General features: G+C 59.0%; 2 protein-coding genes across 4 annotated transcripts in view; one reads left to right on the forward strand and one right to left on the reverse strand.

The window, feature by feature from the left end:
* Position 1: 1 nt before the first annotated feature.
* THOC3 (THO complex 3) lies at positions 2-25644 on the forward strand. 2 transcript variants are annotated; one of them, XM_037907706.2, is made up of 6 exons: positions 2-291; positions 750-906; positions 1833-2037; positions 6907-7068; positions 7153-7253; positions 7630-8558. In XM_037907706.2, the coding sequence occupies exons 1-6, from the start codon at positions 109-111 to the stop codon at positions 7791-7793; spliced, it is 972 nt and encodes a 323-aa protein (XP_037763634.1). In that variant the 5' UTR covers positions 2-108; the 3' UTR covers positions 7794-8558. The 2 variants fall into 2 exon arrangements, with proteins under 2 accessions (XP_037763634.1, XP_043409004.1); XM_043553069.1 differs by lacking the exon at positions 7630-8558 and adding an exon at positions 25329-25644 and having other exon boundaries at positions 64-291.
* CPLX2 (complexin 2) overlaps positions 20405-27409 on the reverse strand; it is a 70183-nt gene continuing 63178 nt past the window's right edge. For both annotated transcript variants that reach the window (XM_037907847.2, XM_037907846.2), the window contains one exon: positions 20405-24762. In XM_037907847.2, the coding sequence (XP_037763775.1) occupies positions 24565-24762 (198 nt within the window). In that variant the 3' untranslated portion in view covers positions 20405-24564. The remainder of the gene's footprint in view (positions 24763-27409) is intronic.

Consider the following 27409-nt stretch of genomic DNA (forward strand, 5'->3'; position numbering starts at 1 on the left):
GGCCCGTGACCCTGCCCCGGACGCGCGCAGCGCCCGAGGCGCCCCGGAAGCGGAAGGCGTGGCCCCGCGGCCGCTGCCCCGGAAGCGGTTGCCGGGCGCCCGGTTGCCATGGCGCTCTCCCCGTACGTGCTGGCCATGCAGGAGCTGTTCCGGGCCAACACGCGCAGCCGCGAGTTCCCGGCGCACGGGGCCAAGGTGCACTCGGTGGCCTGGAGCTGCTGCGGCCGCCGGCTCGCCTCGGGCTCCTTCGACAAGACGGCGAGCGTCTTCGTGCTGGAGAAGGACCGGCTGGTGAGCGGGCCGGGGCCGCGGCCGGGGCCGGGGCGTTCAGTCGGGCTGGGCACAGCGCCGCGGGGGGGTCCCCGTCCCCTGCCCAGGGGAAGCCGCCCCCCGCGCTCGGCCCGGCGAGCCCAGGCCGGGGCTCGGGCGCTGGGGGCGGGGGGATCCATTCGCTGCGGCTGGGACAGGTCTGCGAGCCGCCGAGCACCCCTCAAAGAGAGGCCCCGGGGTTCAAGTGCTAGTCTGGGGCGCGGCAGGGGGCGTTGGCTTTCCTGATCCCCCGTAGGCTTGTGTGCGATCTTGGGCAAGTCGCTTAGTCTCCGTCGGTCTCGGGTCCCCCTCTGTAAAATGGGGACCGTAGCCTTTGTTTAGCTCACGGGGGCAGTTCTAACACGCTCGTTTCCTGAGTGAGTGGGGCAGCACCCTACAGGCCTGGTTGTCTGATGGCTTGGGCGGTCATCTCCCTCTAGGTGAAGGAGAACAACTACCGCGGCCACGGGGACAGCGTGGATCAGCTGTGCTGGCACCCGAGTAACCCAGACCTCTTCGTTACTGCATCTGGAGACAAGACCATCCGTATCTGGGATGTCCGCACCACTAAGTGCATTGCTACCGTGAACACCAAAGGTGGGTGATAACATGAGGCGATAAGAGGGACCAGAGTATCTCAGGACAGCTATAAACAGTGCTCGCTTTGCACACGCATCCTGCTCCCAACATGGACTGGAAGCAAATTCAGGAAACCCTGAGACCTCTACGTGATGTTTTTGTGACAATTGCATCTTTCTGGCTTTTGCTAGCCAATTGTAAACATACATGACACTACCTCCGGTGAGAATTTGTATCTGTACCTAGCATTAGCCAAGCTCTGAGCTGTGTTAGGTGAAACAGTGTTAAACACCTGAACCCATCTACGTTAGCACTGGCACTGTCAGAAACTCTCACTAGCATGCGTGGCTGTAGGGAGAAGGGATACAGGTTAGGGAGAGAAGTTGAGTCTCCATCACTCATTTCTATTTTTGGTGCACCTTTTCTTCTCAGGTTTAGTTGTCAGTACATAGGTGCAGGAACCAGGGGTGCACTAGCACCTCCTGGCTTGAAATGTTTTTTATCATATACAAGGTTACAGTTTGGTTCAATGGCTCTCAGCACCCCCCCCACACTTTTCCAGCACCCCTGTGTCAGTACTATGTAAAGATTTGTTGAATGACCTATGTAGCATGGAGCAGTGGCTTTGCAGAGAGATTTGGACTGGGAAGAGGCATGCAACAGGAGTAATTGTGATTCTCTGTTTTGAGGCCACAGTTCTGTTGGAGTTAATTTCCCTTAAAACTTGCATAGTTGTGGCACAGCTGGTCAAGCAAAGCTAGGCTGTTAAAATTTAAACTTGGTCATGTCATTGGCCTTCGCCACTTAAGGCAGAGGGTTAGCAGAGCAGACCTGGGGCTTGGGTTAAAAATACAAAAGTCCATCTGTGGCACCTGAGTGATTCTCTTGCCCCTGTTAATGGCGCTGAGTGATGGTAGGATGTGATGCCTTCTCCTCCCTTCCAGGAGAGAACATTAATATCTGCTGGAGTCCTGATGGCCAGACCATTGCGGTGGGGAATAAGGATGATGTGGTCACCTTCATTGATGCCAAAACACATCGCTCCAAAGCCGAGGAGCAGTTTAAATTTGAGGTGAATGAGATTTCCTGGAACAATGATAACAACATGTTCTTCCTCACCAATGGCAACGGCTGCATCAACATCCTCAGGTATGTCCCGGCATGGTCTCCAGTGGCAGGGATGGGATAGGCAGGCTGGCTGCCTCTTACATCTCCTGCCCTGCACTCTCGCTCTGACTCTCTGCACTCAGTTGTGTTTCCTTCGCATGGCTCTTGTGACAGACTGAGAGCCTTGCCAGTAGCTGAGGTTATAGTGTGGTCTGTTTTGGAGCTATGTGCTGAGACAAGTTTCCTGGTAGGCGAGGCTGAGAGCTTCCTAATGACGCTCTATTCTGCTGTCCTGTGATCGCTAACCCCTTTAGGGTCCCTTGATGAGGGGAAGGGGCTAACTCGGGAGAACAGGGAGTTAAAAGCCAGCTCCAAAGTGACTAGAAGAGCTGGCGAACAGGGGAGTTTAGAGAGGCAGATATACCTAACAGTACTCCTAAACCGAAAACCCCGCAAGAGTAAAAATAATGCAGGCAAAGTCCAGCAGTCGAGTGGGGGGCTGTCCAGTTTATTGCACTGACTGCATCATGTATGCTTACTGGCCTTGCGGGCAGGTGTGTGCGTGTGTGCACTGAGTGCAAGCAACTCAGGGCCCTCAGAGACCAAGTACGGGCTCTTAAGAGCAGGGTGGCTGAACTGGAGGAGCTAAGGGGGACAATGAGGTACCCAGAGGACACTTTCAGGGATACAGTAGAGTGGTCTCACCCCCGGTCTGACTGCCTCTGTGCTGCTGAGGAGGAGGAAAGTCTCGGGGAAGAAGAACATCAAGCTCGACCAGAGGGAAACATTCCCATATTTGGGACCTTCCCTCCAGATGATGATGTGGTGCTCCTCCCGGGCCCCAGTTATTAGGAAGTGACAGGTAACAGTAATGGGGGATTTGATCATTAGAAATATAGCTAGTTGGGTTTGTGATGACCAGGAGAACCACATGGTGAATTGCCTGCCAGGTGCAAAGGTTGCAGATCTCTCTAGACTTATGTGCAGTGCTGGGGAGGAGCCGGTGGTCATGGTACAGGTAGGTACCAGTGACATAGGAAGGATAGGAGAGAGGTCCTGGAAGCCACATTTAGGCTGCTAGGTAAGAGATTAAAGTCCAGGACCTCCATGGTAGCATTCTCTGAAATGCTTCCAGTTCCACGCTCCAGGCCAGGGAGATTGGCAGAACTGCAGGGTCTCAATGCGTGGATGAGACGATGGTGTAGGGAGGAGGGGTTTGGGAAAGGAGGAACCTATACAGGAAGGTTAGGCTCCACCTAAACCAAACTGGTACCAGATTGCTTGCGTAATGTTAAAAGGTGGTAGAGAAGTTTTGAAACTAATGGCTGGGAGAAGCCGACAGGTACGGAGGAGCACATGGTTCAGACAGAGACATCCCTTAGGGGAGGATCTCTGAACAGGGATTCTCTATATCCTAGTAAAGGGGAGAGGATAGAAGTTGATAAAGTACAGGTGAGTCCCATCTTACGCGCATTTAACATGTGTGAATTCAGCTTTGTGCGGTTGACAAAAACAAAAACAAAAAAAAGAGAGAAAGATAACAATTTAAATACTGTACCTGTAGTGTGGGCGATTCCGCCCGCCATTACACTCAATGTAATTTTGACTATATGTGATTTTCGCTTTACACGCTGTCTGCGGAACGTAACCCCAGTGTAAGAGGAGACTCACCTGTATAGGTAGGAACTGAGGAGAAACAGTCAAATGAAAGAGTCCCATTCAGTTACCTCACATGAAGCAAACAACCAAATACTGACAACTATAGACATGCTAGAAGTTTAAATACTAAGATGCATGAACTCAAGTGCTTGGTATTAAATGAGGACATTGACATAGTTGGCATCACAGAAACTTGGTGGAATGATGATAATCAATGGGGCACGGTCATACCAGGGTACAAACTATATAGGAATGACAGAGTAGATCGCACTGGTGGGGAAAGTGGCACTGCCTGTGAAAGAAAGCGTGGAGTCAAATATAGAACAAATCTTAAATGAATCAAACTGTCCCATAGAATCTCTCTGGATAGAAATTCCAGGCTTGACTGACAAGAGTATAGCAGCAAGGATATACTACTGACCAAGGTGGTGGCGATGATAGTGAAATGCTCCGGGAGAGTAGAGAGGCTACAAAGACAGAAAATAATGGGGGATTTCAACTGTCCCTATATTGACTGCGTACATGTCCCCTCAGGATGGGATGCAGAGATAACATTTCTAGACACCATTAGTGACTGCTTCTTGGAGCAGCTAGTCCTGGAACCCACAAGAGGAGAGGCAATTCTTGATTTAGTCCTCTGTGGAGGACAGGATTTGGTCCAAGAGGTGAATATAATGTAAACGCTTGGTAATAGCAACCATAATGTAATTAAATTCAACATCCTTGTAGGGGGGAAAACGCCAAAGAAACCCACCGCAGTAGCATTTAACTTCACAAAGGGGAACTACGCAAAAATGAGGAGGCTAGTGAAACAGAAATGAAAAGAAACGCAAGAGTGAAATGCCTCAAGCTGCATGGAAGATATTTAAAAACACCATAACAGAGGCTCAAACTAAATGTGCACCCCAAATAAAAAAAATAGAAGACCAAAAAGAAAAATACCACTGTGGCTAAACAGCAGAGTATAAGAGGTGGTTAGAAGCAAAAAGGCATTCTTTAAAAATTGGAAGTCAACTCTTGCTGAGGAAAATAGCAAGGAGCATAAACTCTGGCGAGTCAAGTGTAAAAGGATAGTTAGGCAGGCCAAAGAATTTGAAGAGCAGCTAGCAAAAGACAAAAACTAATAGCAAAAAGTTTTTAAGTATATCAGAAGCAGAAAGCCTGCAAAATAGTCAGTGGGGCCACTGGATGATCAAGGTGCTAAAGGAGCACTCAAAGAAGATAAGGCCATTGCAGAGAAGCTAAATGAATTCTTTGCATCAGTCTTCACTGCAGATGTGGGGGAGATTCCCACACTTGAGCCATTCTTTTTAGGTGACAAATCTGAGGAACTGTTCTAGATCGAGGTGTCATTAGAGGAGGTTTTGGAACAAACTGATAAACAGTAATAAGTCATCAGGACCGAAGGTATCACCCAAGAGTTCTGAAGGAACTCAAATGTGAAATTGCTTAATTACCAACTGTGGTATGTAACCTATGGCTTAAATCAGCTTCTGTACCCGATGGCTGGAGGACAGCTATTGTAAAGCCAATATTTTTTTAAAAGGCTCCAGATACGAGCCTGGCAACTAAAGGCCAGTAAGCCTGACTTCAGTACCAGGCAAACAATAGTAAAGAACAAATTATCAGACACCTAGATGAACATGGTACGTTGGGAAAGAATCAACATGGCTTTTGTAAAGGGAAATCATGCCTCGCCAATGTATTAGAATTCTTTGAGGGTTTTAATAAGCATGTGGACAAGGGGTGGTCTAATGGATATAGTGTACTTGAACTTTCAGAAAGCCTTTGACAAGGTTCCTCACCAAAGACTCTTAAGCAAAGTAAGCAGTCTTGGGATACGAGGGAAGGTTCTCTCATGGATCAGTAACTGGTTAAAAGATGGGAAACAAAAGGTAGGAATAAATGGTCAACTTTACAATGGAAAGTGGTAAATGGCAGGGTTCCCCAAGGATCTGTACTGGGACCTGTGCTGTTCAACATCTTCATGAATGACTGGGGGAAAGGGGGTAAACAGTGAGGTGGTGAAGTTTGGGGGTGATACAAAATTACTCAAGATAGTTAAGTCCAAAGCAGACTGGGAAGAGTTACAGAGGGATCTCACAAAACTGGGTGACTGGGCAACGAAATGGCAGATAAAATTCAATGTTGATAAAGGCAAAGTAATGCACATTGGGACGCATCCCAGCGATACATACAAAATGATGGGTCTGAATTAGCTGTTACCACTCAGGAAAGAGATCTTGTGGATAGTTCTCTGAAACATCCACTCAATGTGCAGGGCAGTCAAAAAAGCTAATGGAAGGTTAGCAAATATTAGGACTGGGGTAGATAATAAGACAGAAAATATCATAATGCCACTATATAAATCCATGGTACGCCCACATCATGAATACTGCGTGCAGATGTGGTTGCCCTATCTCAAAAAAAAAAAAAAAATTAGACTAGGGAAAGGTACAGACAGAGGCACCAAAAATGATGAGAGGTCTGGAACGTCCGTATGAGCAGAGATTAATAAGACTGGGACTGCTCAGCTTGGAAAAGAGAGGACTCAGGGGGAGATGAGAGAGGTCTATAAATCATGGCTGGTGCGAAGAAAGTGACTAGAGACGTGTTATTTACCCCTTCATGTAACACAAGAATCAGGGGTCATCCAAGGAAATTAATAGGCAGCAGGTTTAAAACAAACATAAGGAAGTACTTCATAGATCGCACAGTCAACCTGTGGAACTCACTGCCAGGGGATGTTGTGAAAGCCAAAACTATAACTATGTTTAAAGAATTAAATACGTTCCTGGAGGATAGGTCCATCAATGGCTGTTACATGGTCAGGGATGCAACCCCGTGCTCTGGGTGTCTCTAACTTCTGACTGCCAGAAGCTGGGACTGGACAACAGGATGGATCACTCAATAATTGCTCTGTTCTGCTCATTCCCTCTGAAGCACCTGGCATTGGCCACCATCAGAAGATAGGATACTGGGCTAGATGGACCTTTGGTCTGACTCAGTCTGGCTGTTCTTATGTTCTTATGTTGCCGCACTGTTCTGGGCCAGACACCCTCAGAAGCGATCCAGCTGCTGTAGCCCACTTAAACTGACGCTAGGTGCATGAGGTCTTGGATCTCTGCAGCCCAGCTGCATGCGGATGTGTTGGTCAGGGCACACGGCGTCCCTCTGTAGCGGGCACTTGGACCCTGCAGTGTTGGTGAATTGGCTCTTTCAACCGCTCTGCTCTCTCCCATCTGTCTGCAGCTACCCGGAGCTGAAGCCCATCCAGTCTATCAATGCTCACCCTTCAAACTGCATCTGCATCAAGTTTGACCCCATGGGGAAGTACTTTGCCACGGGAAGCGCAGATGCTCTGGTCAGCCTGTGGGATGTGGACGAGCTGGTGTGTGTGAGGTGCTTCTCCAGGTAGGTGACCCTGCCCCGTGTGCAGTTCCCACCTCCGGCACTGAGACGGGAAATCCCTCACTGTCTCCTCGCCCTGTGCTGCAGGCTGGACTGGCCCGTGAGAACCTTGAGTTTTAGCCATGATGGGAAGATGCTGGCATCCGCGTCTGAGGATCACTTCATCGACATTGCCGAGGTGGAGACAGGTAACTGCTCATGCCCATGGCTCAGCGGTTCAGTGGCCCGGGGAGGAATGGTGGGTGTGGGCTGTGTCTCTGGATGGAGGGGCAGTGGCAGGACTGTGGGGGGGTGTAGGTTGGGAGGGAGGGGTAGTGAGCGGTGTGCCGGGGAGCTCAGGACTGGAGCAGCAGGGGCGGGCCGCAGGAGAGATTCTGGCGATTGCATCTATTTTAGGAATCTGTACAGTGTCTCTCGCCTTGTCTCGGAGCACTGAACGAAAGGAGCATGAAAGGTGGTGTTCTCGCTCCTCCCGCACAGGGTGGAGGGAGGGGGGCATTCCCGCAGTCTCTCCACCTGCAGCTGCTCCTGGGCCTGGCTCATCTGATGCTGTCTTTCCTGCAGGGGAGAAGCTGTGGGAGGTGCAGTGTGAGTCCCCCACCTTCACGGTGGCCTGGCACCCAAAGAGACCTTTGCTGGCCTTCGCCTGTGATGACAAAGACGGCAAATATGACAGCAGCCGGGAGGCAGGCACCGTCAAGCTCTTCGGCCTCCCCAATGACGCATAACGGGCTCCCAGTGGGCCCTGGGCTAGGGCCTGGGAAGGGGCAGGGAGGTGGGGCTCCTCCCCAGCCATGTTCTGCACTGCCAAAGCACTTCCCTTGTCCTCTGGCGATAGGGAAGCTCCGTCCTGCTGGCCACTCCCTGGGCTGGGCTTCCTCACTCCTGGCAGTGCTGTGACCCTCAGCTCAGCTGCCAGCGGCCCCTGCCCTCGGGAGCTTTTGTACCCAGCAGCTGCTGGCCTGTCAAGAACACGGGAGCTGCTGCCGGAGTCCCTCCACCCATCTCAGGGCTGCCTCTCTCCCTCACTGCAAGGAGGCGGATGGCTGTGTTCAGAAGTCTGGTGACCAGAGAGGAGCAGTCACCAGAATCTGACCACTCAGGATGGTCTCTCTGGGGGAAGGAGCCCTGCCCTGCGGCCATCCCAGTAGGACTCAGCTCGAGGCTGCTGTCAAGCCTCCTGCTGCTAGAACTGTTTGTTGATAAGCTGCATGGTTGTCCCCCTCACCCCCCCACCCCCAGTGGTGTGGCCAACTCCCTGGCAGGCTGGGAATCACCTGGAGGCCCCAGCACATCCCTCCCCTTTGGAAAAGGGTTTTGTGTTAGGCTGTCACCTGCCCAGGCCAGGTGGGCGGCTGTCCCTTGTCCCTTTGCTGCATGTGCCCGTGGGCAGAGGTGCACCTTCTTGGGCAGGGGTGTGAATTGGGCGGGCTCTTTTTGTATGACTTTTTGTAATTTTGATAAGTCTCTGTCAGTAAAGGAAGTAAGGCCTGGTTGTCGGGGAGTCTCTGCAGCACATGGTGTGCATGGAGGCAGACGCTGACTGCTCTGCAGGGTGGCTGCACTGAACCCGCAGGGGCGGGTGACTGCTCTGTGTCGGGGTGGGGATGCAGATGGGCTCCTAGAGCTGGCAGAGGCCTCGCTCCTTTCTAGCCCGTACCTGCTAGGCTCCGACTGGAGGGGCTGTCACACTCCTGCTCGGCGCACCCGCCACCTCATTCACCAGCCCTGGACATGCCTCCTCACGTTGGCAGACGGCCTCTCACTGGCTTCCATGGGCAGTTCTGTGCAGGCGGTGCTGAATGGATGTGGAGGAGCTGGAAACGAGGGGGAGAGCCGGCCCCAAGTGCCTGCGGGGCCCTCTGTAGCCCCCCAGCAAGTGCTGCATGAACTGCGGGCCTAACTCTGCTCAGTGGCCTCCCAGTGAATCTCAAAGCACTTCACAAACAGCAAGGACCTGCTGATCAGAGGTGCCGAGCCGGCGGGCGGGGGTGTGCTCAGAACCTGGCCATGACTCTTACCCCCCAACGTGAGCTAGGTCAGCGTTATCCCCTTCTCCAGAGAGAGGCCTGGACCGCTCACCGTCCCGGAGCTGGGTGTGGACGCTGGCTTATGGGTCCATCTCCAACTCCCCCATACCCCCAGCCTGCACAGTCTGAGCCTAGTGCTGGCTGCCCGAGTCTGGGTTGGGCCAAAGCAAACTTGGCCCCTTTCTTCCCCCAGGAATAAACACCCGCTGGGGGAAAGCCTCTTCCCTCACCCCCAAAAGGCAAAACCCAGGCTGCCTGGCTTCCTGGTGCCTTGCACAGGCCTGTCCCGGTGCCGTGTTTCCACCAGAGGGCAGTGTGCCCCCAGCCGTGCCCTCTGTGCCGGCTGGCCTCCCTGTCCCTATTGCATGGCCGGCTGGTGGCCAGTCTCCCCAGCCTTTTTCGCTCCTAACGAGGAGCATGTCCCTGGGTCGTCTGCTTCAGGCCCTCTTCCAGAGCAGCGCCTTTCCCTTGGGCCAGAGCCGGGAGCGCAGGTGGCTGAGTCCTGCAGGGGCAGGGGGCAGAGACCCAGCGGCTAACGGCAATGCCATTGGAAGGCTAACGAGCCGTGGGCCTTGTCCCTGTGGGCCCCTGCAGCATCTGAGCAGCAAAGCTAGAGCTTAAACTCTCCAGGCCTTCGCTCCAGTCAGGCCCCTCTGCCGCCATCCTTCCCCAGCTCCCCTGCTCGGAGCCGCTGGGCTGTGTGCACTGCCTCCTGTACTGCGCTCGTCGCTGGCCAGGGCTTCCAGCAGCTCTGTTCATCGCACCCAGGGGACCCCCGGGGGAGTGGGGAGGGGCATTACTGCAGCCACCCTTGTTCAGGGGCCTGTCCCCTACAGACTGCCCTCCCCACTGGCTGAGTGGTCAGCTGCCCTGGGTGGGCAGCGCTGGCACCGATCCCTGTGGCCCCCTGTGCCAAGAGCTACCCATGGGCAGGAGCTGGGCCGCTGGCCAAGGGCCAGAGAAGCAGCACCTCTGGGGGATGTGGTCTGTTCTTCCAGCCCAGCTCCATGCTACCCCATCCAGCGCACTTGCCATCTGCAGCACCCCTCCCTGCTGCTGTCACTTGAACCAAGCAGGCTCAGGGGCAGGAGTGCCGGGAGCTCCCAGGCACTTGGCAGCTCGCAGCAGCCTGCTGGATGCCCTGGGCCTTTCCCTCTAGCCTTGGGGGTTAAATGCTCTGGAGCCTCAGCTATCGTTAGAGCTGAGCGGGGCTGAGGCCGCTCCTAGCCAGTGGAACTGCAGCCCGGGTGAGGAGTGACAGCAGCTGCATTTCTCTGAATGCTAATGGCCCCGAGCCCCGCGTACCCGGCAGCCGCCTCCACCCACCCACCCACCCACCCACGCTGCCCTCTGCAGCAGCGGGCACCTGTGCCAGCAGTGACAAGTGAGTGGCAGCGCGGCTCCCACAGTTGTCCCTACCCCACCCTGCGTCCTGGAAACAAGCACTGCCTGGTTGTCATGGTTCCCAAGGAAGGTGGCTTGTCTCTGGCCCTCCACCCGCGAGGAGAGCGTGGCTGGGGTGGGCCGGAGTCCAGCAGCCACCGCCGGTGGGGCCCTCTGCCCAGGCCTATTTGCAGCAGCTGCCCCAGAGAAAAGTCGGAAGCCGGTGAGGCTGCAGGAGCTTGTCCCTGGGGCAGCGAACGCTTGCAGTGCAGGGACAGAGAGGCTGGGACACCTCCCCCAGGCGGCACTCCTGCCCCGCTCACCACAGTGCCCCCTGCCAGGGGACGCAGGCTGCTGGGAGTGGGGCGAGGCCAGGCAGGCCCCCGGGGGGGAAGCCCCAGTGTAGGAGCGAGGAGCAGCAGTGCTGGCCACCCTACTGCCTACCCAGGGTTTGGCCCCCACAGCCCCTCCCGGGGCGGAGCTGCAGCCCCTGTGCACCAGGTCACAGCACCACTCGCTTCGTTGGGGTCCCACTGCTCCCCAGGCCCACACAGGATTTGCAAGTGCAGGGGGCAGCATGCTCCCAGCAGTCATGGCCACGCCAGCCTGGAACTCGTGGCTCTGAGTAGGGTGGTGCCATCACAGTGCAGCCTGCCACTGCCCTCGGGGTAAGTACAAGCCCTGAAGACCACAGCTTCCAGCATGCAATGCTCCGTATCTACCCCCAGCCTGGCCACTGAGGTCTGTAGGCGCCCCGGCCATGCCCCTAGCAGCGGGAAGCTGCTAGGCCTTGTCCCAGGCCTGGTGAGCAGCCAACAGCCCTGCACGCCAACAGGCTCGGTAATTGCAGTGGGAGCAGGATTGCTGGGCACGGATCTCACTGCACTGGTACCTGTCCTGGACCCCGGGGAGGGGAGTGTAATTCGGTTCGTGCTTAAAGGCCTGGGGAGCAGGTGAGGGGCTTGCAGCCCTCTGGGGCCTTTCTATACAGTTAATAATAAACTGGAAGGGAGCAGACCTAGAGGTTGGGGAGTGGGGAGAGGAGTGGGATCTGCAAGCCAGGAAACCAGGGGTCTGGTCCTGGCTCTGCCACTTAGCGTGTGACCTCAGGAGAGTGGCTTTGCTGCTCTGTGCCTCAGTTTCCCCTCTGCCCATTGGGTTGAGGGGCCACTGAAGATTTGTACAGTGCTTTGGCTGCCTGGGATGGAGGGGGTGGGGATGGGCACAATGCAATTGGAAACAGCTAGCCAAGCAGCGTGCCAGCTGGCTTGTTTTTAGAAGCTGGGCTGGGCTGGATTTGCGTGTGTTGCACCTGGGCGCCGTGTCCCTGCGTGTGAGATACAGTGCGTGTGCATGTCACACCTGCCTGTGCCCTTGCGGCCGTGTGTGTACCAGCCCAGAGCACTGCAGAGGCAGCCGTGACAGCAGCACGTGCGGTGGCCACGCGTGTTCCTGGAACACCAGCTATTCCAGCACTTCCAGGAACGCCGTGACCCTGCCCCACTGATGGGATTGTGTGCGAGGTCATGCCGTACAGGGGCGTGACATTTTGAGGAGTCCTGCCCTGTCCGTCTCCCTCTCGCCCCCATGCATGGTGCAAGGTCATGCCAGCAGGGGGGAGCGTTGCACTTTTCAAAATAGCGTCCCCCCATCTGATACCGGACAAAACCACATCCCGTTTTGGCTCAGTTCCAGCCAGGGGATGAGCCTGGACGAGTGGCGGTAACACTGAGCAGTGGCCAGAAGTGGCAGAGGTGTTGGCAGGATAGCCCTCGCCTCCCTGAGGCCCACCCCCCATCTGCAAGGGCTGGAGGTGAAACCCTCTGAGTGCACCCTGGACGCTGGGACTTTGCTGACCACGGGCAGTGGGGGCCGTGGAGGAAAAGGGTGCGTGTGGGGGGGTGTGTTAAAAGGACATTTGTCTGTTGGACTGTGGGAAACTGAGGCAGGGGACCCTGCCCGGATACTGCGGGGTGGGTGGTTGCTTTTGAGCCATTGCTGTGGTGTTTCCCCACATTGATGCTGAGTTCCCTTCCCTGGGTTTTGTCAGTGCTGGGAGGGGGTTGAGCACTGGGAGGGCAAAGAGCTGTTGGAGCTAGAGGTCTGTGCAGGCCCCAGGCCAAATGGGTGTAAAGTGGCCCTGAGGTCAGGCTGGAAATGAGGAGAAGGGGTCTAGCCAGCAGAGGGGTGAGGCTCAGGACCGGCCGCCCCACAGGAGCAGCGGGGGCTAGAAACCTGCCTGGTGTTAAGCTGGAGCTTGCTGGATTTCTGAAGGGGCTGGGGTGCCGGGGGTGCCGTGACAGCAGGCTCTGGACTCCGACCCAGGAGGTCCTTCCAGTCCTGTGTGCCTACGTTCAGGGGCCATTCCCTCAGGGTGCTCCGCCCTGTGCCTGGGGCAGGAGTCGGCTCCGGGGCCTGGCTGGAGGGGGAGTTCCCCGGGGGGTGAGGGAGGGCGTCCTCAGCTCCGCTGGAGACATTCCCTGGCACTCACCGGGCTGGAAGTTCTTGCTGGAGCCCTCCCTGGGCCTTGTGCCTGGAAAGGCTCCTGCCCGGCTGTCGGCCATGTGGAGCTGCATCCAGACACGCTGACAGAGGCCCCGGGCTCCTTATCACAGCTCCCACCCCAAGGTCACAGCAGCCAATTTAATGCACTGAATAGCTTCATATCGCGCCTGTCAGCCGCGCTGCCGGGCACCGCCAGAGCCACTCGGGCTCCTTCCCTCTCCCGTGCACGGGGGGGCTGTCGCTGCGTCGCCTCTCTACGGGGCAGGGCATGATCTCCCCAAGGCGAGGGAGATAGAGAGTCACAAGGGGAAATGAGCTGCTCTGGCTCCTGCAGGGACGGGAGAAAACGCTGCAAGCCGGGCCCTCGCCTGGGCGTGCTGCAGCTTGGCGTGGGACAGTCGGGCGCACCATGGCCTGGCCTCCGCCACTCACCTGTGCACGCGGCGCCCAGATGTTCATGGCTTTATTGAGAGCCCTCAGCGGAGGACAGGTGCTGAGCGCAGCCTCCCTCTGCACAGGGCCCCAGCCTCTTTTGAACAGGAGACCAAGGGTGGGTCAGCCACCGAGCCAGCTGGGTGGGGGCTGGGAGGAGGTGATGGGGAAATTCCCAGAGGGGCCATGCCAAGATCCACCAGGCGAGGGCCAGGATTTGTGCCAGCATCCAGCTGCACCCCGCTTTTCCCTCCAGTGGGCCCTGGGCCCCGGTGGGATTTGGTGCAGTTTCTTCCCCAGGGGCTGGCGAGGCAGGGCCTGAGCTGAGCTGTGCCCAGAAGCTAGCAGACAGGCATGAGACCCAGCGAATGCCCCCAGTTTCTGGGGATTGCATGGCAGGTGCAGAGCCAGCTCCGTACTTGTCTGCAGCCTCTGCCCAGGGGGGAGTGCAGGCGCAGGGAGGGGCCAGGTGAGCGCTCGTCCCTGGCCGTTGGATGGAGACCTCGCGGGCTGGATCTCTATCATATTCCCAGCTGGATATTTTCTTCCGACAAATGGCTTTTCTTGGTGATTGCTCTGCCATTACCGCATGGATTTTGGCTGGCAGTCAAGCCGAGCTCTGCAGCGAAAGGAGGGCGGATTAATGGGAGGTCTCAGGCCAGCTCACTGGCGGAGAAGCCCATTTGAGGCTGGCAGCCTCCAGTCACCGTTAAAGTGACAGTGCTCCCCTGCCCTCCAGCACCCTGTGGGTGGGGCTCATGGGAAGGGGGCTATGCCCAGTGGTCCCCAGGATCGGGGCAGAGGCCTGAATTCCCTGCACTCAGAGACGGGGGCCTGCTTGTGGGAGGGGGAGGTTTGGGAGTGTCCCTAGTCTCAGGCTCGCCCCCTCCTTCCAGCAACAGGCCAGACAGCCCCGTGGCTGCCCACTGCCCGCCGCCCTCCTGGAGCCCAGACGAGGGCAGCAGGCTCCTTCTGTGTGGTTGGACTCGGGACCTCATCCTGCCCCAGGGCAGAGGTCATGGCTAGCTCCCATTTCTCCGGTCCTGCGCGGTCTCTGCTCTCGCCTTCCTCCGTGCACTGCGGGCTTGACCGACTCTCTGCTACCCAGGGGGGCTAAGGGCCTGGTTCCCCAGGAGGACAGCTCAGATCTTGGGGTGCCGAGCCCTCCCCGGCCCGGCTCCAACTCGAACTCGTGGCGGCTGGTCACAGCAAGAGTCGGGGAAGGGGAGTGGTCGCTATGGCTTGCCTGGCGTATCTGCCCAGCTCCTTGGCCCCAGCCCCAGGGGCACAACCAGAGGTTTCCAAAGGAGGGGCTGAGAGGTGCATGGGTCCCCCCCTTGGCATTGCTGCGATCTCCCCTCCCACCAGAGAGACCTTGACTGTGCGACTTCTCACCCCTCCCCTCCCTGTCTGTAGCCAAGGAGCAGGGCTGGGCCCTGGCCCCTCCTCATTGAACCCCTGCCTGACCCTTTGCCCCGTCTCAGTGCTAGTCACAATGCCGACTGGCCGCGCTCGCTCTCTGGACACCCCCCAAAGCCAGTGCATCGCCGTCCCTCCAATAGGCCCCCCAGGCCTTTTCCCTCTCCACGCAGGGATCTGGGGGGAGAGGCCGCAGAGACACCAACGGCCTGGGCCCGGTGCGGGTCACCTACAGTCCCACCCACCTGGCTGGCGGGACTTGGGAACATTCGATTTTTATTTTCTTGTAATTTTGACAGATAAAATCACTGTTTGTTTGTAAGCATTGTTTTAACCGGTACCGGTTTTAAATGTTCACAGTTGTGGGAAATTATGGGCAGGGGTGGGGCGGGGGGAAGAGGGGTCATAGCCCTCTCACTTTTGAAAGTGGATGGGCCCAGCCTGGCCTGCCCCTCCTCTCCCCTGAGGGCCCACTCCCTGGCCAGGGCAGAAGCTGGAGCCTGGCCCAGGTAAGAGCCACGCAGGCCGTTGTGGGGAGCCGGGGACCTTCCACTGGCTCTGCGCAGGGGGCCCAAGGGGTGGGGACACGGGCCGGGGGCTGCTTTTGACCCCCCCATCCCAGCAGGTGGGGGTTCCACAGCTCCCAGCCTGACTCTGGCTTCTGGCTTGGGCAGGGCCTTGGGGGCAGAGGAGGGGCAGGGGTGGAGCCACAGAGGGGGCGGAGCCCTGCGGCACCCCCCCCCCCACTATTAAGAAGAAGCTGTCGCCCCTTATTATAGGGGGAGGTCGGACAATGGGGGGGTCAGACAATAATTATTAAATAACAATAGATGTTGAGATTCAAAAAGTGAAAGCTTTATAGCACTTCATAGAATATCAGGGGTGGAAGGGACCTCAGGAGGTCATCTAGTCCAACCCCCTGCTCAAAGCAGGACCAATCCCCAATTTTTGCGCTGATCCCTAAATGGCCCCCTCAAGGATTGAACTCACAACCCTGGGTTTAGCAGGCCAACACTCAAACCACTGAGCTATCCATCCCCAAACACAAACTGTTAATATCACGTGTCAAAACATCCCAAGTAAATCTCCTTAACGCCGCCGTTCTCAAGCCGGGTCTGACGCTCGGTGCCTCTCTGCACATTTCACTGTGAGCGATGGAAGGCTTTGCTCCTTGCTTTGCGTGCGCGCGGGGTGCAGGCAGACCAGCAGAGCCTGAGCCGCGGTCTCTGCCCCAAGTGGGCAGACACAGAGCAGCACCCGCCCCAGGGCCCAGCGGGCGGAGGGAGCTGAAGGCAGCTGCCCAGCAATGGCAGGCTGACCCGAGGGCTGTGGCTGTGGTCGAATCCAAGCAGCTCCCAAGGGCCGAGGCCGGGGATGCTCTGTGGCTAGCTCTGCCAGTGTTACTGATTATGGCTATTATGTTAATTTCATTAGGTGAAGGACTAGGCCCTCCAGCCTGGAGAGCTACTATTATCCCCACCCCCATCTAATTGCCGCCTTGGGCTTGCTCGCCTTCGCAGCAGTCAGCAGCGATTGTCTCCGGCTGGTGCCAGCGCGCCCCAGGGATGGGCAGCCAAGCGCTAAGGCAGGATGTCTCGGGTGTCTCCTCCGGATCCTGGGGCAAAGGGCCTGGCTGTCTGGGGTCTACCCGTGGGAGGAGCTGGGGTAGGTGCACTCGCTTGGCTCCAAACCTGCCCTTGGGGTTTGGGGGATGCTTCATGCCCATCGTGGCTCCAGGTCTCAGTGTCTGGCCAGGCTGGGCTGCGATGCTGCCAGGAAAACCTGGGGCTCCCACAGTTCAGTCTCCCCCAAGCTCTGTGCTGCAAACAACAGCGTCCAAACAACCCAACTGAGGCCACTGTGGCCAGGCTGACAGTGCAGGCAGGGGCCTTCCGGAAGAACATGAGAACCGCCAGACTGGGTCAGCCCAATGGCCCACCCAGCCCAGTGTCCTGTCTGCCGCCAGCGGCCCGTGCCAGGTGCTTCAGAGGGAGTGAACAGAACAGGGCAGTTATCGAGTGATCCGTCCCCTGACCTCTGGTCCAAGTTTCTGGCAGTCAGAGGCTTAGGGAAACCTGGAGCATGGGGTTGTGTCCCTGCCCATCCTGGCTAACAGTCATTGATGGACCTGTCCTCCAGGAACTTACCTAGTTCTTTTTTCAACCCTGGTATAGTTTTGGTCTTCACAACACCCCTGGCAACAAGTTCCACAGGTTGACTCTGTGTTGTGTGAAGAAACACTTCCTTTGGTTTGCTTTAAACCTGCTGCCTCTTAATTTCCTTGGGTGACCCCTGGTTCTTATGTTATGGGAAGTGGTAAATAGAACGTCCCTAGTCACTCTCTCCACATCAGCCACCTCCCCCGAGTCGTCTCTTTTCCAAGCTGAACAGTCCCAGGCTTATTAATCTCTCCTCGTACGGAAGCCGTTCCACACCCCTCATCATTCGTGTTGCTCTTGTCTGCAGCTTTCCCAATTTGAATGTATCTTTTTTTAGATGGGGCATCGAGAACTACATGCAGTATTCAAGGGGTGGGCGTACCATGGATTCACGTCGTGGCAGAATGATATTTTCTGTCCTATTATCTATCCCTTTTCTAATGGTTCCTAATACTCTGTTTGCTGTTTTGACTGCAGCTGTACGTTGAGTGGATGTTTTCAGAGAACTAGCCACAATGACTCCAAGATCTCTTGCTTGAGTGGTAACAGCTAATTCAGACCCATCATTTTATATACATAGTTGGGATGAAGTTTTCCAATGTGCACTGCTTTGCATTTGTCAACGTTGAATTTCATCTGCCATTTTGTTGCCCAGTCACCCAGTTTTGTGAGATCCCTTGTAGCTCTTCGCAGTCTGCCTTGGGATGAACTATCTTGAGTAATTCTGTATCATCTGCAAACTTTGCCACCTCCCTGTTTAGCCCTTTTCCCAGATCATTTATGAATACATTGAACAGCACAGGTCCCAGTACAAATCCTCGGGGGACTCTGCTATTTACCTCTCTGCACTGTGATAAAGGGGGAATGCCAGCCCCAGCCTTCTCCATCCTCTGGGGGGCAAGTCCCGGGTGATGGGTTAGTGCAGGGGTGGCCAACCTGAGCCTGAGAAAGGAGCCAGAATTTACCAATGTACATTGCTAAAGAGCCCCAGTAACAGGTCAGCAGCCCCCCCATCAGCTCCTGCCCCTGCTCCCAGCGCCTCCCACCCACCGGCAGCCCCGCTGATCAGCACCTCCCCTTCCCTCCCTGCACCTCCCGATCAGCTGTTTCGTGGCGTGCAGGAGGCCGGGGAGGGGGGAGGAGCGAGGGCATGGCAGGCTCAGGGGAGGGCATGGGAAGGGGTGGGTGGGGGCAGGGCCTGGGGCAGAGCCAGGGGTTGAGCAGGGAGCACCCCCCGGCACATTGGAAAGTTGGCGCCTGTAACTCCAGCCCCGGAGTCGGTGCCTCGACAGGGAGCCGCATGTTAATGTCTGAGGAGCCGCGTGTGGCTCCGGAGCCCCAGGCTGGCCACCCCTGGGTTAGTGGGCACAGTGCCGGGAGGTGGCCGGGGCCGTGCTGCAGTCAGCACCTGCTCACGGGGAGCACCCCCACGGGCCGGGTGACTGCTCCATGGGGAGGTGCTGGCAAAGCGAAGGATGCTGAAGGGAGCTGCTTGCCTGGGAGCTCCATGACAATCCTGGAGCCAGGCTGGTGTGCTCCTGGAGCCTGGCTAAGCTTCCCGGTGCAGAATGTCGCCGTGGCTGGAGTGACACGGTTTTAATGAGGAGCTAGTGCTGTCCCCGGCAGGCTCCAGTCCAGGAGGCACAGAAATGCAGGTCCCTTTGGATGCAGGGCAGCAGCGGGGAGCCCCGACGTCCTGCTCCCACACAGCTTCCTGGGCAGGGTGAGCCTGGCAATGGCTTGCAGGGATGGAGAATGCCAGGAGCAGCTTGTTGGCACAATGTTGCCGGGCCGGTGCTGAGCGCTGGCAGGTTGTGCTCCGCTTGGCCGAATTCACTGAGCTGAGCAGCCCAGGATGCTGGGAACCATCTGCTCTCGAAGAGCCTGCGGGGGCAGCAGGTCGCAGCTCCTGGGCAGAGCTACAAGCCCCACCACGCTGCTTGGCAACGGGTCCTGGTACGTCAGAGCGAGTACGAATGGGGGACTGTGCTGGGGTGGGGGCAGGAGGGAATCCCCCCGGGGGCCCACCCTCACAGGCCCTGTCTACCCCGCAGTTAAACACCTGCAGCTGGCTTGGCTTGGGCTGCAGATTTGGGGCCTGTGAAACTCGGCCTGCATGAGCCTCATGGGTCGCGGGTCGCAATACTGCGTGCTCTGGGAGTTAGGGGCAATGACCGAGCCGGGAGAGGCCAGCTGACATCCATGCGCCTGATGGTGTGTGCAGAGTGCTTGGGGCAGGTCTGCAATGGTATTTAGGTGCCTAACGATGCAGCTGGCAGGATTTTCAGAAGTGCCTGGGTGCCTAACTCCCAATGGAAACTCTGCCAGCTCCTCTCCTCTCCCTCCTCTTTCCCCCGCTGGGAGTCGGGCTCCTGGGCATCTAGTGACAGTTTTCAGAAGGGCCTAGCCCCTAGCTGCCATCCCGGGAGTCACGCACCCAGCTTGGGGTGCTAGCTGTCCTGCACCGCTAGGCACCTAAACACCTTTAACAGTCTGTCCCTTTGTGCCTACCCGGGTCCATTCACTGCAGGGCACCAGCTGCCAGCTGCAGTCCAAGGGGCTGCTTTTTAAGGCTCCAGCCCTAACAATGGTGATTTGCACCTCACGTGTGCTGGGGCCGGGCTAGAGTCGCCCTGTATTGCAGATGGAGAAAGGGAGACCAGAGGTGACTTGCTCAAGGTCACGGGGGAGGTGTTTGCGGAGCCAGGAGCACAGCTCCGGAGTCCCTGGCTGTCTGCCCTCCATGCAGGCCAATAGCTCACAGCTCTAACGACATCAGTTTAAAGGAGATGGGACTGCATGTCCCAGCAGCTGGTCAGCCGATGGGTGCACTGCAGGGCGCGGCGGGCGGCTGTCCCAGAGCCCTGGGCAGCAGTGCCAACGCCCCCTGCCACTTCCCCAGACTGTCAGCTTATGCCAGGAAAGAGCAGGTCGTGTTGATAGAAAAGGCTGCAAAGTTTTCCCTCTCTGGCCAGCCCCTCTGCCCCGCCTCACTGTCCCAGTCCCTCCCAGCTGGGTGTCATGGGGATGCAGTCCCCTTCCCCAGGGCCTCCCTAGGTGGAGCCCTGTGATGAGAGCGCAGGCCTCAGCCACCACCTGCCTCCTCCCGCCTCAGCCCTGTAATCGGCCCTTGGTCCCCCACCCCCAGTCCTGCCCGTGCTGGAGCTGCTCAGGCTGGAGTCTCTCCCTGCCCCCCAGCTCTGCTTTGCTCCCTGTCCTGCTGCCCTACCTTGTGGCCCCTTCGGAAAGGCAGCTCCCCTCTGGATCCGGGTCAGGCCCAAGAACGCTGGGAGCCCTTGGCGCCCCCCGCAGTGCAGACACTGGCTGTACTGATCTGTGCTGGGCCCACCTGGGGGGTGGGGGGGGCTGTCCCAGCTTGGGGGCCGCAGCGCACTCAGGGCGGACACAGGGCAATGTACAAATTCCTTTATTTTATTATTTCGTCGAAGACTAGTTGGAGGGGGATGGTCACCGCATGGCTGGCAAGGGACCCCTGCCTGGGCCGGCCCCTTCCCAAGAGCACTTCTCAGGTGGGTGTGAGCACCAGGAGATCAGGGGGCAGGGAAAGGTCAGGGCCCTTCTGTGCCCCATGAGTTTCTGCAGAGAAGCTGGTGGCTGAGGGGGGGTTGGTGGATCAGGAGGGGGTGTATTCTGTGGGTTGGGGGGTCAGTGCAGGGTCACACATCCATCAACTGAAGGAACCCTCCTCCCTGGTGCTCTAGTGTGCTCCCCGGAGCTCTCCCCATATGGGGGGGCCTGTCCCCCTCCTTATGTGGGATGCCAGCCCCCAGGGTGGGTGGGGGCTGCGCTGGGTTCCGGGGCGCGCTGGGCAGCACTATCAGGGCAGTGCTGTGGCTGTGGAAAGCCCAGGGGGCTGGGCAGGGAAGAATGGATCCAGCAGTCTGTTGGGACTTTACATTCCCCATATCGAGCAAGCGAGCTTGGCTCAGCCCCAGGGCTGGTATCGCTGCCAGCAGGTGAGAGCCGCAGCCGCCGTGGGCGGGCACGTGGCTAGCTGGGGGCGCTGGGATGCCCCTGGAGGCTCTGGCGACGCTCTGCCGGCCGGCCGTCCCCAGGGCATGGGCGGGAACACAAGCAAAGCGTGCGCATGCACACACCCGCCCACAGGCGCACCTCCAGCCGTGCACACGCACGCGCGCACACACACACTGTCACGCCTACTGTCCCCTTGCTCAGGTGCAAACAGCGCTCGGTTCGGTGCGCACGCATGCGCTAATGCCCCAGGACAGCCGTATTTGTACACTCATTTGCACACGCACTCAAAGCCACAAACACGCGAGCCGTCTCTCTCTCTCTCTCTCACACACACACACACACAAGATTGGCGCTTCTCTCCTGTCAGTTTCCAGGTGGGGAGGAAAAGCCTGTGACAAGAATCGAGCCCCTTTGAAACGCCCTTGGGCACGGCCAGGAGAAACCCTGCTGCTGTGTCCTGGGCCTGCAGCCCCTTTGGGGAGCGGGGGGGTCCTCACGTACCCACCCTAGCTGCAGGGACCTGGCCTTGTGAGCTGCTGGCCGGCCTCTCGTCTCACCAAGCCATGAAGCACAGCTGCTTAGGCCAGCAGGACCCCGGGGCAGCCAGATGTGCGGCCGGCTCCAGTCGCCCTCCTCTGCAGAGGGTCGCAGGCCTCTCGGTCTAGTGGTAAAAGTATAAACCAAACGCAGGCCACCCCAGGGGGAGCCCGGGTCTGGTGGATCAGCCCTTTGCCCCATGGTAGAGTTTGTGTTTATTGCAGGTTGCAGACACCAGCCATTCAGCCGTGGGAGCGTCAGACAATGGAAGCAGCTGAAACGAGCTGGGGGGAGCCCTGGGCAGCGCAGCAGGTGACCCCCACCCTCCCTCCTTGCGGGCACGTGGGGAAAATACACAGCAGCGGTGCTGCAGTGCACGGTGCTTCACTGCCCAACGCGTGATGGGCTGGCCCATCACACGACATGGGGGTCCTGGAACCACATGGTCACTGCAGCCCCACCCCCTCCCGGTTCACTTTATTTACACAGATGTTACATACATTGTGTGTGTCCCCCCCCGCCTGGCCTCAGGCCCCCAGCCCAATTGTCCCCCCATTCCCCTGCTCTTGTCAGCCCTGGCTGCGGGTGCCAAAGGGCCAGTGCCATCGCCCCGCGCAGTGCCCTCCCCTCCTAGTCCTGGGCCCCTGGCGCCCCCCGTTGCTCCTCCCGGCACTGGGGTCCCTTGGGCCATGTGGTGACCATCTGGTGCAGTGACTAGCAGACAGGATGAGAGGGTTGGGGTGAGTTTACCCTGTTACACAAACACTAATGTGGAAACACACATGGGCCAACGGTGGCCTGAGACGTGGACGCTGGGGGTCGGGGGGTCCCGCCTGGTTCTGCTCCTTTGCACAGGCTTGGAGCGTGGCGGTGCGGCTCGCTGGCATGCGTTGAAGTATTGCAGTCTAACTGATATGGCTTTAACTATCGGAGAAGGACACAGATGCGGAGGGAGACTTTGTGGCTTCTCTCAAACTCAACCCACACGCAAAAACAAAACCCCTGGAAAAGGGAAACCCTGGGATGCAATCGGGAACTCCCACCCCAAGCAAAGAAACCCCTTTGGGAAACAGGAGACAAGTCCCGGGCCTCTGAACCCGCCTCAGGGCATGGGGGGCACTGTCTCTGCTGGTGAGAGCTAGGGCGGGCAGCTCTCGGCCGCTTCGCTCTGCCTGGCTCAGCACTGCTGCAGCTGGGCAATGAGCTTGCAGCCCGGGCTAGGCGCAGGAGAGGCTGCCTGTGTCCCTGGGCCGGCTGGTGCTGCCGTAGAGGGAAGAGCCAGCGCAGGTTTGCCCTGGTGATGGGGGGAGCTCCCTGGAGCCATGCAGGGGCGGATTGGAGCCCAGAGGCGGGAGCCATGAGCCAGAGATACCAGGAGCGGCCGAGCGTGGCAGAAGGACGGGTCCCTCCAGCCAGGGCTCGGTGTATGTCAGTGGGCATGGGTGCCCAGATACCACAGCGATGGGCATGGCAGGAATGTGGGCGAGGGCCAGGGTGCGAAGTGTGCTGAGTGGGACCCCCCTGGAGGCTGCTCAGCCTTGCCACGGGCTGCCGGCAGCCAGCTCAGGGCAGCGCTGGGGAGACAGGCGCTGGCAGCCTTGCCATAATGGGAATCGCTGGGTAGGGGGCACCCAGAGGGCTAAGTGCTGCGTCCGCCCTCTGGGCTCCAGCCTCGCAACGTGCCAGGATCGTCCCCAGACCCAGGACCTCACACACACACTCCTTGTGCAGCGGGACTGGGAGCGGAGGCGGGAACCCCCAGTTCCTTGGGCCCAACTCTGGCCCTTGTTTTTTTATAAATCTCCTCCCCAACCATTTGCCCTAATGGGCAGGGTCTTGAATATGGCAAAGGGTGCTCGGCTTGACCCCCCCAAGGGCCGAGCTCGGCCAGGGACGCCCTTGCGGGCTGGGCTTGGCTGGAGACATGCGGGGGACGTGACTCCCGGGGCACAGGCATGGCTGGGGTCGCGCCTGGGCCTGCGGAGGGGTTGGGGGCAGAGGCAGAGTGGTGAGGAAGGCTTCATCTTTCCTTCCGGCCCCCCCAGTCCCACCAACTGCCCTGCTGCCCCGGGGCAGGGTTATCTGGGGAGTCCACGTGCCCCCCTGTGTACCGCGGCCCCTGCTCCAGGGCTCTCCCCGGTGCTTGCTGCGGCAGGTGAGGGGCAGCGTGTGGCTGCCCAGCACCAGTGGAGGGTCTGGACCCAACAGCCCCTTCCTGAAGCCCAAACAAAATGCAACAGAAATGGGCACAGCAGCGGGGGGGGGGGGGGGGGGGGGCGCAGAGCTGTGGGGCGGCGCCGCTGTAGCCCTGTAGCCCACCATGTCCCCTCCGCGCCAGCCCCCAGGATGGCCCCTGGAACCCGGCCCGGCAGGACATCTACAGCCGCCAGCTGGAGAGCTGGAGCGGGCCAGGGTTGCTTTGCTCCATAGGCTGATTCCAGGCAGGGCCGGGGTTCTGGGGGGCACAGCCCCCAGCCTGCGGGTGCTCTCCGGATGCCAGCACATCCCTAACCCCTGGCAGTAGGCAGGCAGTGTGGGACTGAGGAATGTCTGAAGTTAGTGAAGGGCAGGAAGGGGGCATGGAGAGCGGGCAGAGCCGTGCCTTTCCCTGCCGTCTGCCCCACCCTCCGCCCGACATGAGGTTACTGCAGTGAATTTGGTCCCAGTTCGCCCCCCACGCCCGGGGGGATTTGCCAAGCAACCGGCTGGCACTTTGGCACAACAGAACTCTGACTCCGTATGGCTGAGGGGCGAGGGAGGAAGGGGGAGCCCTGGGCTCCTGGCAGTGCCTGGCCTGGGGCTCTGGCTGCCCGGAGCTCAGCAGGCGGGGGGTGGGTTTTGGTCTGGTTGCCTCGTCCGCCCCACTGGAGCAGCGAGGGGTTCTGGGCATAGGGGACACATCTGGGATCTTCCCTTCGAAACTGAGTTGGAACAAAAACCAAATGAAATAAAAGAAATGAAAATCCCCTCCCCCCGCCCCCGTCCAGTGCGCCCCAGTGTGTGGGGGTGGGCCCGGGTGGGCGGGTGGCGCGGGGCTGTTACTTCTTGAACATGTCCTGGAGGGGCCCGGGCAGGTACTTGAGCACCGTGTCCAGGATGCTCTCCTCCTCCTCCTCCTCCTCGTCCCCGCAGCCCGCCGGGATGGCTTTCTTGGGGCGCGTCAGGCTGCCCTCGCACGGCTGCTCCATCGCCGCCTTCTCCTCTGCCTCCTTCTCCTCCTTCTTCTTCAGGCCGTACTGCGGGGCAGAGACAGACCGGGCCTCTGAGTGCCTGGGGAGCCCCTCTCCTCTGGGGCCAGGTCTACAGCCACTGGCCTGCCCCAGCATGTGCGTGCTGTGAGTGTGCAGACACGTGTGCAAATGCACGCACACCTCTCTGCGGGTCTGAACACATGCCAGCCCAGCAGAGAGCAGCCTTCCCGTCCATTGCTGATACCCTCAGCGAGCCCCTCCCTGTGAGCCCGCGGCGGGTAACAGCCAGAGCCTAGCACAGCAAGGGGGGCTGGCACTGCCATGACGCCAGCCTTGGGCATGTGTCTGGCCAGGCCCACGTTCCTTCACCACCCAGCCAACTACCCTGCCTGCCTCTCCAGGGCAGGCTGGGGGATGCGCTTTGGTCTGTCATGTTTCTAATGCCCACCACCCTGGCATCTAGGTGCTGCTGTCTCCATAAGAAAAAAGCCCGTGAGCAGCAATGCCCAGAGCGTTGCCCGGGCCGTGCAGGCCGCCTGCCAGGCTCCCGGGGCGGGTGTGGGCCGAAGCCCATCACAGCCACTCATCCTTTCCTCATTTTCCTCCCACAGGCGAGACCGGGGCAGATGGCCAGGCCCAGCTTGCAAAGCGACCAGGCTCCCCGTCCCCAGCTGCCCTGGGGCACCTCCGGCCACGCGAAGGACACGGTGCAGCTCCCCCCACTCCCGCACGGGCTAAAGGAGGAACCGGCTGGCCGATCCCCACTGCCTGAAATCGCCTGTTCCCATCTGTCTCGGCTCACAGGATATTGGAGGCATCTGTGATTAGAGTTGGGCTTCCCCAGCGTCTGGGCCGAGGCAGCTCCTGGCGCGATGCGGCCACGTTATCTGCTCCTCAGCGGGTTATTAAAGATGGCAGATAGCGAGCGACAATTGCAGGCTGTCATGCGGCCGCTTGCAGCAGGCGGGGGAGATAAGGACCCCCCCAGCCCACCCCTGTTCCAAGCTAATCCCCTGCTGCGGCGGCAGGAGGGGCGCGTAGCGAGGGTGGGGCAGAGTTTTGGAGCGGTTGCCAAGGGGGAGAATCTCTGGGGCAGCGTTTCCGCAGTCAGGCCTTGCTGCCTCTCACAGTGTCACCAGTGAGAAAGGGGCCAAGCCTCGGCTGTGTCCAAATCCAGGCTCAAGGGCAGCAGCGCCCGGGGCTCCTGCTCCAAGGGCTGGCCAGGCCAGGGAGGGGGCCATGGGCAGGTGGGTTTTGTGTATGCCAGAGGGGCTCTGTGGGAGCAAGTGTGTAGCTGTGTGCGCAGCAGCGGGTGTGTCACAGACACAGCAGCTCTGGGTGTGAGAAGGTGTGGGGGGCACTCTGGGGATGCGTACGGAGGGGTGTGTGAGACCAGGGATGTGCCAAGGGGTGTGTGTGCTGGAGCAGGGTCCCCCTCCATGCAGAGGAGGGCAGGGGTGTTACACCAGGGCGGGTAACACGTGCACTGTGCCTGGCCCCAGGGAACTGTCATTAATTTACCAGCATTTCACTGCCGCTCAGGTGCTTTGGGCCAAGGACATGCTCTGCATGCGGCTCCCATGGGCCCGGGTTTGACGGGCTCTAGGACGCCAGAGCCCCAGCTCCGCCCTGCTCCCCGCAGCGAGCTCAGCAAGGGCCTCCCCTGCCGTGCAGAGAACAGGCCCAGGGAGGTCAGTGGCTCGCTTCTCCCAGCCCGAGACGGGAACTGTGTCTCCATGGCCCAGTCTGTCCTCCCCCTCTCTGCTCAGGCTGCCACTTAGTGCCAATGGGGATGTGGCTCTTTAGTGATGGGGACCCTGTCCTACTAAGCACCAGGCTAAGACCCACCAAGCTCATTGCATACATGGGCCACCCATGGGAGTAACACTCCCTGCCCACCTGGGGCAGGTTGGATCCCGCAGCATAGAGGGGAAATGACCCATTTGGCCTCCCCCGCCCGGGTCCCCAGCCTCCTCTCCTTCCTGACTTCCCAGAAGAGGAGTTGTGCAGAGCTCCCCCCCACGCCCGGAGCAATGCTGGAGAATGTGCGGCTTGTCACCAGCGCAGCTGCCCTGGCTGCAGCCAGCTGAGAAACCATGCAAGAATCCCTAGGCCTGGACATTGGCCATGGCACAGAGACCCCAACCCTAAACCTGGGCAGTGTGCCCGGCACAGGGATCAGTGGCAGCGAGCACAGGACAGGACACTGACCTCCCCTTGGAGCTCAGCACACTGCCGAAGGGACGAGCCGGGATCAGGCAGGCCCCCGGGCAGGGAGTCAGTGGTCCAGTGCACAGAACTCTGCACCCCATGGCCTCCCCGACGCCGTGTGTGCAGGACACACCGTCTCCTTCATTGACATGGGACCTGCCGCCCTTCTCGTTACAGGTGGAAGTCGCGGCCCTTGGGACGCAGAGGGCTGGCGGTTGCATGGGAGCTACGCAGTCAGAGAGCGGTCAGATGAAATCCCTGCAGCCACAAGCCCTCCCCTCTGTGCCCATTGAAAAACCCTATTGCTCCCACCCCGTCCGGCGGGGCAGAGCACCAGGTGCCTGGGGGCCGGTTCTGCCCCACCCCACAGAGCTCAGAGAGCAGTTCCTTTGCTTTTTGCACTTCGAAACTAGCCTGGTCAGTTCCCCTGCCTGGCTCCGGGCTCAGTTCCACTCGCTGGTGGAGCCCAGATGCCCTAAAC

Source organism: Chelonia mydas, chromosome 8 (assembly GCF_015237465.2).
Source record: "Chelonia mydas isolate rCheMyd1 chromosome 8, rCheMyd1.pri.v2, whole genome shotgun sequence".
NCBI lineage: Eukaryota > Metazoa > Chordata > Testudines > Cheloniidae > Chelonia > Chelonia mydas.